At 39.2% G+C, this 13,754-nt stretch overlaps 1 protein-coding gene across 1 annotated transcript in view; it reads left to right on the top strand.

Moving 5' to 3' along the window:
* The window catches only part of PPARGC1A (PPARG coactivator 1 alpha), a 390,462-nt gene that overhangs the window by 326,388 nt on the left and 50,320 nt on the right, over window positions 1-13,754 (top strand). Inside the window, exon 2 of the mRNA XM_067297171.1 lies at window positions 4,922-5,101. Coding sequence (XP_067153272.1) covers window positions 4,922-5,101 — 180 coding nt within the window. The remainder of the gene's footprint in view (window positions 1-4,921; window positions 5,102-13,754) is intronic.

Consider the following 13,754-nt stretch of genomic DNA (forward strand, 5'->3'; position numbering starts at 1 on the left):
TGCTGAAATGTGCTAGGTGGAATACTTTGCAAACAAGTCTGAATCTTATCTTAACTCCAGTAAGTTTGCTATTTTAAGGTTGCTCTGTGATGCCTTGAGCAAATCAAAGCTTAGCTCCTGTCATCAGTATCTCCTGCAGTTGGAAACTATTTTCATGTGCCTCTGGCTCGCTTTCCCGTCATATGCAATATTTATGCTCTAAGATATTGATATGAATCAGTGTCTGAAGTCTTTCCAGTGGCGTTTAGTGGCCTGGTTGGAAAAATGCCATGTTTATTTAGAATAAGATTAACATTTATTTTTCCCCCAAAAAAGAAGTTAAAATTAAGTAATGATTTCATATTGTAATTGCTCGTTTCACTGTGCTCTGTTGAAGGCTTTTTCTTTGTTTATCAACTGTAGAAATCAAACACACACACAAGAATGAATGCCTTGTTGTTTTGTTTTAGATGCTTTTAAAAGAGATTTCTGGAAATAGATGTTTGCTTGCTTCTTGTTGTATTGGAAAAATTATCCAGCAGTTAATGTCCCATAGGGCAGGATTCTCAGTGATTCCAAGTAGTCCAACAAATAGTTAAATCCTACTGCATGACAGAGACAACAGGATGAACCAGGAGAATAGAGTTTATGCAGGACTGTGTGAACTGCTGCTGCTGCCGCTGCTTGTGTAAAAATAGATGGCAATACATCAAATCCACAGCTTCTGCTGGCTACAATTCATAAAGGGAAAAAGCAAGCAGTTCCCTGGTAATCTCTGGAGTATAAACTGAGGTCTGAGGATTTCTGCATGTTTGCATTCGGCAAAATGGAGCGTTACCTGAAAGTTCTGGCAACTTGTGAAGCGAGGCAAACTTTGCTTGGACCCCGTCAAGAGGAATCCGAAATCCAGACCTGCTCCCAGGAACTAACCCTCTGCCTGCGAGTTTGGAAGAAGTGCTCAAAATGCTCCCCTTAGGCAACGGGGGTGGGGGGAGAAGCGTTACATGTGATGCTTTTTAAGTAAGATGCTTGTGCTATGAGATACCCATCTAAAGCAAAAATGTTAGTGTTCTCAGGTATATTTTTCTATCTGGTGGAGCATGCATGCGGATTCTTAAGTCTTTTTGTCATGTTTTAAATATTTGCAGCTTGCCATTGTATCCACCGATTTCTGTTTGCGTATTGTAATTGCTCTTATCTTGTTTTGATTTCTTGGTAAAGTGGAATAGATATGGATAATTCATATGTCCTGTAGCTATTATGAGTCAAGGCTGTAAGTGGATGACTTTCTGGCTCCAAAGTCCTAATTGTTTCTGAGTAGCTGGAGTATCCTGTGGGTTGTTGTCTGGCTTGTAGCATGGGTCTCAGCTGCTGTAGCTTCATTTTTCCATCATGTATTATTCCTGATGCTGCTAGGAGCTGATTGAGGAACCAGCTTATATGGAAATACTGAAGATTTATTTTAATCACGAGAGTTCCTGCAGTAATTTCAAGCTAGTAACGGAACAGATAATTTATGTCAATGACTTTTTCATAGTGTGGAGAGAAAAAAAAAAAAAAGGTTTGATCTTAATATTAATTGTGTGGTGGATGGATTAACTGTTGGTAGGATTTTACCAACTGGCTCCTGCATTGCACTTCCTGTAGCAATGTAGTAGTGTCTGCATGCTGTTTTGGCCCTAGGGATCACCTTTACTGATCGAAAATATTACAGGCAGCAGGTACTGTAGGCAGCTTTCATTTTTTGAATCATTAATGTTTGCTGTCAACTTAAAATGTATTATATTCTCTCTCACATAATGACAGGATGGCATGGTGGTTAATAAAGGCCTGCATCACTGTAGCTGATCAGCGTCCCCAGTGTTTCACAGTTTAATGAAGGTGATGTACAGTAAGGTTGCGAAGATTGATAGAGAGAATCCACATGACATACATTCTATCAAGTCTGTCATTCTTTCCTGGGTTCATCCCCTTGGCTGTTTGAAAAACTTGTTAAAAATAAAATGAAGATTATTTTTTCATTAATATAATTAATATGGCAGAAGTCCTTTTTTTTTTTTTTAATTTACCTTCAAAGGCACAAAAACGTCCAAAAGGTTAATGGAGAATTATACTTAATTATAATGATTCATTATCATCAGTGCAGTTAAGCTAATTTATTGTTTGCGCCTGAACTAAGAGGAAAAAAAAAGTCTGTTGGAGTGAAATAACGCACAGTAATTAGCCTCTTGTGTTTAGTGACTGCTTTATCCTCCTAAATGTTATTATAAAATTAAGGCCGTAGTTATGGAATAACTATGATATCAAATAACAGTGGGAAGACAGTAAAATGCATTATAGCAATGCAGGTGCACCTGTTACAGATGTATAGGCAAACAGTAAATAGCAGCATGTCAGATGAGGACAGTTTTAGGACTTGGAGTGTTAAATCTGGCATCGTCAAAGGCCAAATATAAATTAATAACAGGAACACTTGCTACTAATGTGTCTCAGATTAGAAGCATAATGCCATATTCAGAACATGTCAACATTGGCAAGAACATATATACTTCATTTCAGCTATTACATTTTTAAGGGACATTGCAGTCATAGGCAAATAAAAGCTTCAATGATCAGGATTTTTTTTTTTTAATAAAATTGTTTATGTTGCTTCAAAAGCCCATTGTAGGATTTAAAAATGCATATTACCAAGAGTTAACACATTTATCTAGGAGGTTCACAGAGTGAAGCTATTTTTACAAATGAAAGCAGTAACAGATCAGCAGGATACTTTAGAAGTCTGCGGCATCAGTTATAAGCTACTGACCTCCACAACACAAACCTGAGAATGATGCTGAGAATCTACCTTTTCAGTCAAAAACTAGATTATCCTTTAATGAGATCAGAGATTTTGTGCAAGCATCAAAAAAGGTCATCTCTGCATTATAAGATTTCTGCTGGAAGGTTTATGTCTAGCACTAAAGAAGAGGGAACTCTTTAATTTTTTTCTTTGTGTTTTTTCTGTGACCGAAGTAATAATAAGTTGTGTGCAGTGAAAATTACTAAAGTGAGATTTTTGACTTCTTAAAGTTCTGCAACCCCTCAAATAATAGAAATAAAAGCAACTGATATTTCAGAGCCTCATTTTGCAACCTCTTTGTTCCCTTGCCCCTTGGCCTGTTACGTGATTATCTCGTAGTGTCCTGGTAGACGTGGAAGTTGTCTGGTAAATTATAGCTCACACCAGCTGCACTGAGTCTTTGTGCCAACAGATGAAATCTTTGCTCGCGACGGTGCTGCTGCATATAGCCTGTGCACTGCAGCTGTGCTGAGATTCCCAGCAACAAAAATCTCAATGAAATTCACCTTCAGCAGCTCTCTCTTATACTGCTGTAAAAGGCGGTCCTTTCAAGAGTGACATAACAAATATTGAGTAATTCACATCAGTGGACACTGTGTTATTGCCCTACAGACATATCTCTTTAGAAGGTGGCACTTTCTGGATTGACTTCAATCCAAATAGAAGTTGGGAAATCATTCAAACCACCCAATCAACTGACTGGAGTCGAGGAGTACCCGCTGCCTGAATGCGCTGTTGGCCATCCTTAACACAAAGCTAGAAATACTCAGTGTTGAAGCCCTTACACTCAGTTGACTTTAAGGCTTTTAACCATTCACTGCCTGGTGCCTTTGCAGCTTTAAAGAGAGGAGGTGTGTTTTGCAGTATACCAATATCAACGTAGCTATTCGCAGATGAGCTCCAGGAGTGTGTGGTACAGTGCAGAAGCAATTGCTTCATTGAGCAGCATTAGCGTATGGAACTCCATTATTTGCCAAGCTGTTACTGTGTTTTCCATAATTAAGAATTGGCTTTGTTGGATACTCTAACATTTCAATTGCCATGCTAAAGTGGACGTGTAGTAGTATTTTTTTTTCTTGATTAGTAGACCAGTTAATACCCTGTCCAGCATCATACTAGTGTATAGAAGCATATGCATTCTGTGTTTATTTGTGTTTATCACTATTCTGTTCAAAAGTCACGGAGACAATGATTTTGCACAGCGAGGGCCAGTGTTTTGCAGGCCCTCTACCTGAGGGTTGCTGAATCAGCCATAGTATAGGACTTGCTGGGCTGCCTGGACAAAAAAAAGTCCAGTTTGATTCACTTGATGTGGCCACTGTCTGGAGAAAATTAGAAAGCTGGCTGGAAGCTTTTGGGCTGGGACAATATGCATACTTATTTCAAGTGGGTGAAAGGCTCCATAAACTAAATGTCTGTCACCCAAATGTGAATATAGGGATATTTCAGAATACACTTCAACTAACAGGACACTGTTGTGCAACTGGGTAGCCGTGATCTGTGCATCATCCAGTACATTGGAGAAATAGCACAGCAGCCTCTGCTAACCCATGCTTCAGTATGCCCATGTGGGAGCCACCACCGTGGCTGACTTCAGGGATTACGGTGGGGATCTGTAGAGCTGAAAGCGTGAATATTTACAGCTTGAGTTCACCCCCAGGGCTGAAGGCTGTAACAGTCTGTGCCTCTTAACCTGAATGCACCAGGAAACGCGTGAGAGACCTTGCCCAGAGGTATTCTTCTGTGACTTCTACCTGTACCAGCTCTCTCTGACACAAAAGAAGAGCAAGGCCGTGCCTTGCCCCTTGCTGTTGGATTTACTAAAGCTTTGGACACTAGTCTTATCAAGGAGTATAGGGAGAAGGAAAGTGGTTGCTTCCTGTAGAGAGATGTGGTAGAGGAGGCAGCATATGTCCTCCTATTTCCCCCTCCCCTTTGCATACCTTTGTAGAGCTAGCAATGATCTAATATTTGGGGGGAAGTCCAGAAAACAGAGTCAATTCTAGTGACCCTGTGCTATAGCTTAATTGAGGCTTAATTCTTATCACATGATATTAAGGTTAATTAATGAAACTATTTCTGTGTTATTCTTGTTTCCTGCAGTGTGCTGCTCTGGTTGGTGAAGACCAGCCTCTTTGCCCAGATCTCCCAGAACTTGACCTCTCCGAACTAGACGTGAACGACTTGGATGCAGACAGCTTTCTGGGGGGACTCAAGTGGTACAGTGACCAATCAGAAATTATTTCCAATCAGTACAGCAATGAATCATCCAGCATATTTGAGGTAAGGGAAGACTATGCAAGTACACATTTCAGAATGCTTTGCATTTTTTTTTTCTTTTTTAACCTGATGGATGACTCTTTTTTAAGAGCCAGCAAACATGGTAATGTGTGTTATGGCCTCTGACTGGTGGCTTTAGTCCTCATGATCAAAACCTGGCCAGTTATCTGGGGGGGGGGGGAGGGGGCAGGGAAGCCTTGAAAGAATTAAATGGAACTTTTGATTTTTGAAAGGAAACGGCTGAAGGGTGCCTAGAGTACACTGCACTGTGGCGTAACAATGAGGAGTTGCACAATTATCCGCTACAAATCAAAACAAAATTTGAAGCTTGTTTGTTGTCTTCCACTTGCATTCCACAGAAAGGAGCAGAGGGCAACACCGTAGCTAACTGATGGATGGCTGAAGCTGGAGCCTTTTTAATAAAGACCATAGCAGAAGGTCCCACTTGGAGCATTATTGTGCAAGGCACCTTGCACACAAATTGAAAGGTCTTCATAGTTTAAGTATATGAGAGCAAATGTGCACACATAACAGAGAAGGCAGTGGTGGCTGTCAGTTGCGTTATAGCTCATGAGCTGGCCCATCGTTTGGGATGGCTCATAGCTCTCCTGGCAGAGAGCAGACTTAAAGTGAAAGTTGAAGGGTGGTAGGAGAGATTTAAATGTTTTCCTTAAAATACTGCCTTGTGGATCAGGGGGTACGAGAAGAGGGTTATCGTCTCTTTACCTCTGCCTCCAGACTTCTTTCTTTTGCAGTGTAAAACCTTCGTGATTCTCCACCCCATAGTTATGGGGCAGCCATGCCCCTCTTGAACCCTAACCTCCTTCCTGCCTTGATGATAGGAAATGCAGTAGATCATCCGCTGACTGGGAAATTGGACAATAAATTGATTAGCTGGCAGGAAGACCTTGTGCAACAGCAAGCTACTGCTGCTGCCTCTTGTGTTGCAGCAGCTCCGGGAAGTACGGCCGGCCCACCTGCTTGGGGAAGCCCCGAGTAAGCACTCTACACTTTAATAGCTGGAAAAGATTAACAGTTTAGTAAAATGCTTTTGAAGGTAAAATATAGCTTACCTGAGATGTCCTGAATGAAATTCTCCTTTTGTGCATACATCTGTAAACCAATGGTGTTTTTCCTGGTGCAGAGGAAGTTACTCTGGATTTATACAAGTGTAACTGAGAGCAGAAACTGGCCTTCTGAATTTGATCTTTCTATCATTTACACCCAAGTAATTCGGCGTTAATTTTATTCAAATCAAAATGAAGTTATCCCTGCGAAATCCTGCACTTAAACCCTCTTTTTCATTAGTTTTATGATGTTCCGTGTCATGTTTTATGAAGTTTCAAAACTGAGTCCTGTTCTTGAATTTCAGTTGTAGTAAGTAGCACGAGTTACAGCTTGTCTGTGTATAATTTTTTGATGGTCAATAACAGGGAGGCACGGGAGGAGGTAACGTATTTGCAGCTAAGATCAGAATTAGCACTGTGTGTGTGAGGGAGCATTTTTGCTTTTGTCATAACCTAGGATATATATTTTTCTAATCCACTGAAAGCCAAATGCAGAGACATTTTTCCTTTGGAAGAACCAGGAAAAGATTTAGACTTTTAAAATGCAAGGTCCTGATAAATAATGTAATTAAGCATGTACCTGTCTTTAAGCACATAAATAGCTCCAGTAAAAACAGTGGAACTTGTCCACTGGCTTATTGCTTGTCCTCTGCTTTACTACCTTACTGCACTGGTGGCTAAAGCTGTCGAGTACAGAATTGTCTCATGCAGGTAGTGACAATCCTCCTATATTCCTTATGTAGGAATTGTCACTTTCTATATGAAACAATTCCAGTTATGAAAATCAAAGCATTTTGCAAACAGTGAGACCACAGTACATGTTTGTACTTACCCTGGTGAGACAGGGTGATGCGGCGGTGCTGGTCGTTACGTGTAATCTCACAGGCCCTTTTGGGTGTGTCTGAAGAGGAACCGCCCCAGTGTGAAGAAATAGGTGGTATTCAGCTGGAGGAATGCATCTAGGCAGCAACTAATGTGTCAGAAATAATTGTTTGGAGATGAAATACATTGCATCTTTCCTGGTGGGCAAATTCTGCTGTCATCTATGCAAATGCTTGGATTTTGCAGAGTTCACTGACTTCAATTACAGGGTGCACTGCTGTCTCTGACAGCATAGTTTGGCCCATACATACCTATAGGGACAAATTGTTCTCTAATAGCATTTTGCAATACTGCAGTGCTAGAGCAAGACTATTTTCAGTTTCTCAGTCTGTTATATTTAAATTTTTTAGATTGCTTGGCCCAGAAAGAAGGGGTATAAAACAGTTATTTTCTCTTGCCATACATTAACCCTGTCCCCATTCTCCATTGTGCAGCTGGATGCATAACACTATTTCTTGTCTCTGCCGCTCTGTAATGTGACGACTGGGGGTGCTCAAGAACAGAACAAGATGTGTTCTCTCTCCAGAGATTATCTCAGATGCTCTGAGAGGAACTATTTGTTTTAGCTGAGAGCATGGAAGTTTTTTGCAGTTTGCCATTTGGTAATCTCTGGATTTTTCCATATTGATCAGCATTGGCTTTTCTTTTTAGAGAAAATATATAGATATATATATATTTTTTCTCTCTCTTATATCATCTTGGGCATGATATGCTTTGTATAACTTTTGTATAACTTAAGCTTCCAGCTGAGACCTAGTGATATGAAAAGAAGTGGAATGGAATGGCAAACAAAAGCTGGAAGAACAAGCAGTACAATGTTAATTGCAAAACCTAGCCTTGAATGAAGCACACTCACCTTTGAGTTGTTAATGCAATACATATGTTGTTGTCTATGTGAGTGGCCTACGTCCCAAAGGCGCTTTATAAAGTTGCTGGATGTCTCAAGCTGATGAATTTTTTAAAAAACGCTTGTATTTCAGAAAGTGAATTTTCAGGCTTTTTGAACTCACATTCCTGGAAGCTGCCTTGAGCTGAGCATCCACAAGCTTAACTTCCTTTGTAAAAGTAGCATTGTCTAATCCATGAGGTTTTTTTACATTATGAATAGTTATGGTAGTGACTAGGAGCCAAATAAAATGAAGGTCCAGTTAGACTAGCTACTATGTAACTGTTGAGTAAAGGTAGCTGCTCTCATGAGTTTACATGTGATGAGATACTGGATATCCTAGTACTGGAAAAAAAAACAGTATCTTGTAAGATGTACCAAACTCATCGCTGCATTAGCCTACTGGTAAGGCAGGGGAACTGATACTAGTCATCAGTCAAGCCCATACTGTTTGCCCCAATGTAGAGGCTGTTATTATCAACATGTGTACATGTGCATATTGCGAAATAGTTGATTTCTTTCTATTCACAGCCTGATAACCTCAGTTTTTCACCTTATTTTCTTTGCCTGGTTTCTGACTACTGGAAAGATACAATAAGGGAGCTCTTACCTTTAAGGGCACCATCTGTTGAAACAAGCTTGTGCAAGTAAATAGTTAACAAGTCACCCAAGACCAATTATTTAGATGGTTTACTGCATCACTCACTTGCATTATTTGCTTTTTGTAAAGACCTAGACTTTAAAAAGTTGTATTTGTTTCAAAAAATTTGATTTGGTCACTTCTAGAAAGCCAAAATGGTTAGTTCTCCATTCTCAAATCCAATGCTATGTGAAAACGTGAACAACTGTACAACTTGAGGTGACATGAATGGGAAGGCTTTTTGGTGATGAAAACTTTTGTCCCCTGAGGCAGCTTCAAATACACTGTACCCTATCATGTAAGGTTAGTCATATTTAAAATTATTAATGACCCATGCCTAGTGTTGTGGAGAGATTAAGTATCTACAGGGGATATCTCTCTTTGGCATTATTTACAAATAGCTCAATTGAAGTAAAGAGAAATTGCAGTCTATATATAGGCAAAAGCCTATTAAAGTATAATGAACTTGTGTAAAATCATAAAGAATTTCTAATACTTGGCAAAACATTTTTAACCTTTAAAAAGTCTTCAGAAAACCTGAATTGATTGCCCTTCCCTTCATTTATTTACACATTTCCATATTCCAGAGAGATCCTCAGCATATCTGATGGCTTTATTTTCAACTGTTTTGCATAGGTTTAGTCCAGGTTACTTTTCAAGAACGTGTTACGTGCTCTGTATTTGGAAAGCGTAAATAGGCTACTATGTTTTATTGTAAACTGCCAAAAAATGCTGTATTACAAGCAATGAGAATGAGGCAAGAGAAGGAGATTCGCAATGAAATACATACTCTCTTACCCCTGGCAGCAGGGAAATTCATGAAGATAAATGATTTCTTATTTAGTTGGAAGGTTTGCATCAGGAAGATGATGAGGGTGGAGGGGAGTTTTAAACATCACCAGGATAATTTGCACTGATTTAGATTATAAACTCTAATACTCTGTGGTGTTGCCAGTCTCTTTTACTGTTACAGGTTATTCATTCAAGGTTTGCAGCCAGACTGATTAATGAATTACCAGATCTTGCGTAAAATGATTTGGCCTGACTTTTAAACAACCACCAATGTTTTCTTTGCCAGTCTTGTGACTGGTGTTAATGGGTTTCCAGAGGACTGAGCCTATATAGATTTTCTGTACAGGCCTCTCATAGCATTTTTTCCACTTTTTAATTTTCTCCAAAACTAGTAGCCCAGGGCAGGCAGTTCAAGGAGATATAATCTCAGAGAAAAAAAGACATAGTAGTCAAATCCTTGATGGCTGATGCCCTTCAGTGCCAAATCAGCATGATTTATCATAGCCATCTATTCAGCACAACAGAGTCTAGAGGTGAGCTGCATGGTGTACCTCACACAATATGCATAACTAGAGCTCTGAACTTTGAAGGAAAGCCTCAGAGCTATTTGCAAAGTGCTGGTGCTTAGTGAATACTAAATTACATTTAGGAAATAGTCTACTGCTACCAGTTATACTTCATTTTTATTCTTGACACAGACACCTAAATCAGAGAACAGTAACATTTCAGAGATTATGGTAGCGGTTTGGGTATGTTCCAACACTATAATAGGATCAGAATTTTAAGGCCTTTTTTATTATTACCAATAGTCACTTAGTTTCTACTGCAGCGTATTTTGTAGGGAATTACAGCTTTTACTAAAAAGATTAAAATGCTATTATGCAAATGATTGCAGTATGTTATTATGTTTACAAATTAACATCCATGGCTCAACACACAGATTAACTAACTATTCCATCTATATTATTAAGGATTTAATAAAGTAACTGTTGATAAAAATGAGGAGCTTGGAACAGTTAATAGGAACTGACTGTGATTTAACATAGAACTTAAACATTGTGTTTAATGTTCTAGATGGTATAATGGCAGAATAAAGCTTATCAAAGTGCCTAAAAGAACTGAGATTGTGTGAACAGCATAGAAGCATGTCTGAGGCCTTAGAGAACATAAACTAAATAACTCTGGGCATGTGAGTGTAGAGTGGGCAACATATCAGTGAATCTGAAGGTAACACAGGGCCGTCTTACATCAAAACATAGTTTACTTCGCTAATAAGTAGTTTTTTGAAATTCAGATTAACACGCACTAAATGTTTTATGTTATAAGCACATGCAGGATACTTAGCAACTTGTGTTCCTCTAAAATGCATCCTGTGATGAAATTTTTCTATGGCAAATGGGATTTCACTGCAGAATGTCACTGTATGACAAAAAAGGGGAAGGCTGAGTTCAGACTGAGATGACTTTACAAACAGCGCTGCAAATTGCTATTCCTAGCAGTTCATAAGAGACCATAAAAGCAAACAGATAAGAGATACTGAGGTCCTAGAGAAATGAATGTACAGTATGTGGTTACAGGATAGATTTAGTAGGGAAACAGACAACATGGTAGGTTTAATAGAACAATAAACATAAAAGGCAGAAGATGCAGATTTGGGATAGAAAACTTTATAAGAACAATAAAAGATAACAATGTATCATAAAAAACACTGGGAGAAAGACCCTCAGTTGCAATGGAAGAAAATAGCAGATTCTGTGCAAAAGTGCAAGAATTTTTATATTCCTAATAGTGCAATGTCAGGTCCTTTACTCAAGTAGGTAACCTTTTCAAATGTCTTGGGCCTGACTCTGATTTCTGCATCTACTGAATAAGGAGTCCAGTGCAATAACATTACATCTGCATGGAAGATGTATGTAAACTATAATCCATAACTAGCTATGTTGGCATTAAAAAATTCTCCAGCAGTAAGTGGAACTTATTTTGCTCAAAACAGCTGCTGTGTAATTGGGAAGGGTTTATGCAAATGTTCTATATCTAGTATAAGCAAGGTGCGCGGTTTCTTCATTTTCTTTCCCAGTTGGACAAACTACAAACTGTCTCAACTTGTCTCTGTTTTGATGCAAGAACCTTGCACATTGGCTGAAACCTTCAGGCAGAAAAGAACTCCCAAATAAACAAAAAAACAATTGCTTTGAGAGTTTATTGCTTGATGTATGAGGCCATCAAGACCATTCCCCAGGCGCATGATCAAGAAAATGCAACTGATCTCCTTCACAGTCCCATTTAGTAGATATTTCACTACACTGCCTGCATTTTACCTGGAGCAGCTGTGTCTTAAAGTACTCACTTTGTCTCTACTCAGCTGAGTACCTGTCCCTTTTGCAAGAGGGAAGAATAACACTCACCAGGACAGTAGTAAGCTAATTAGATCATTAGACAAATGCCTTGGCCCATGTTAAAACAGGCCCTTAAGGACACTGTATTCCCCCTGGCTACATATCTAAATACAAACTGGTGTCAGCTGCCATACAGACAAAAATGTAATAGCCTCCTTTCACAGAGGTCATCTTAAATCCACTTTGGTCACAGTCACACTCCACATCTGTTTTAGTGAGATGCAGCTTCTTAAGGTGGCATTTGGACTTCGTAAGCATGCAAACAACCAAGCTATAAATTGCTACTGCTGGAGTTATTTTGAATAAGTGTATACTGTTTCATATTTATAATGGTGAGGCTTCATAATATTCGCAGTGAATATATAACACAGATCAGTTCAACAAGCATGAAATTGTATGTTGTCAACTTGTCACATAAATAGAGCCATATTCTGGCTTACGATAATGTTGAACTAAATATTTTCTCCCTTGAATTGCAGAGAGGGTCGCAAAAAAGTGGGGCAGTGGCTCTGTCTTTTGTTAGAAAAACAGTCACTAAGTCATTGCTAGTGGGAAGTAAATACTTCTGATACGATTTTTCTGTAATTTTTCCTACCCATTTGCTTAACAACAACAGAAAGTTTGCCTTCCTTAGACAAATGCTAATTTGGCTAAACTGTTAAATTTATTTCCCTTAATGGTTTTATTTCTAGTGTAACCTCTTTTTTGTTGTTGTTGCTATTTTTGTACTGTGCATCAGTACTAATTGCTACTAAATGCTCCATCTTAACCCTGGCATGCTCTTTTCCTGCTGCCCCATCCCACTTAACATTAGCTGAGGCCCATGCCATTAGAGAAGGATAAAATCATAGCAAGGCTTAATTTAGGATTATTTTTTGTTAGTACTGCTAACCTATTGTGTGTAGGTCAGGAGGAGGCAATTGCTGGGAGCAAAGTTGTGCAGGGAGAAAGTTTTTGTGTTGAATCATACATAACTTTTTTTTCCGTGAATGGAAAAAATACAAGGAACTCTGTGTGTGTGTGTGTGTGTGAAAACTTCACCTGTAGTTCTTTTTTTGTAATACATTAGTTAATATTCAGATGCACCAGAAATTTATAGCCACATGACTGTGTGTACACAAACACTCATCCATGGAGGATGGTTTTAGGTCTCACTGGAAATCGGCCCCTCTGGAATGTGTTGTTAGCTGAACAGAATGAATTTTATGTTCTGACACAAAGGAGCAACAGCCTTACTTCATAGTGATTGAGAAATTAATTAGCATTTTGTGGTCATGATGAATCTGAAGGGCTGTGATTGGACTTTGCTTTTTACCACATGCAGTAATCACTGGGTTTTGTTTATGAAATCATAAACCCCAAACCTACTGAGATTTTGGTGTTGTCATGAAGTCTTAGCTGTGCAATGCATTGGAATATTACTTTCATTTCTTTGTACACATCTGTGCTTTTGTGTTTTGCTGCAACTAACACAACGGCGCGCTGGTCCGTAATGGGTCGTTCTAGTCACTAAGGCAATAAAAAGAACAGAGTATTTTTCTCTGAGGAACCACAGTGGCAACCATGGGCTCGTATTGTTACTTGACTTGTTGATTTATAACAGTTTTGAGTTGCCCGAACTGCTCATAGCCATCTAGTTTGTTGCATGAAGTTTTGGAGGACTTCCACAGGTCCGTAGCTTGTCCATTTTCATAGGTTTCTTGTTATTGGACTAGTGAAATGTTAAAGCTGTCAGGTAAATGGAGATAGATATGCAACTACTTTATTAAAAGAAAAACTAAGTGTGTGCCTATTGACCAGGGGCCCTTATGGGGCTGGATGTGCCCAATAAGGTATTTGGCCCTCTGAGCACCCACAGAAGGAGCAGCGGGCTTTTATCTCTACCTATTTGGGGAACACTTTGCATTGTTGAAAACCTTTTCCAGTTTTTGACTTTGCTTCACTTACCCCCCCTCCCCCCACCAGGATTGGTGTGGTTTTTCCTAGCTGTATT

Source organism: Apteryx mantelli, chromosome 5 (assembly GCF_036417845.1).
Source record: "Apteryx mantelli isolate bAptMan1 chromosome 5, bAptMan1.hap1, whole genome shotgun sequence".
Lineage (NCBI taxonomy): Eukaryota > Metazoa > Chordata > Aves > Apterygiformes > Apterygidae > Apteryx > Apteryx mantelli.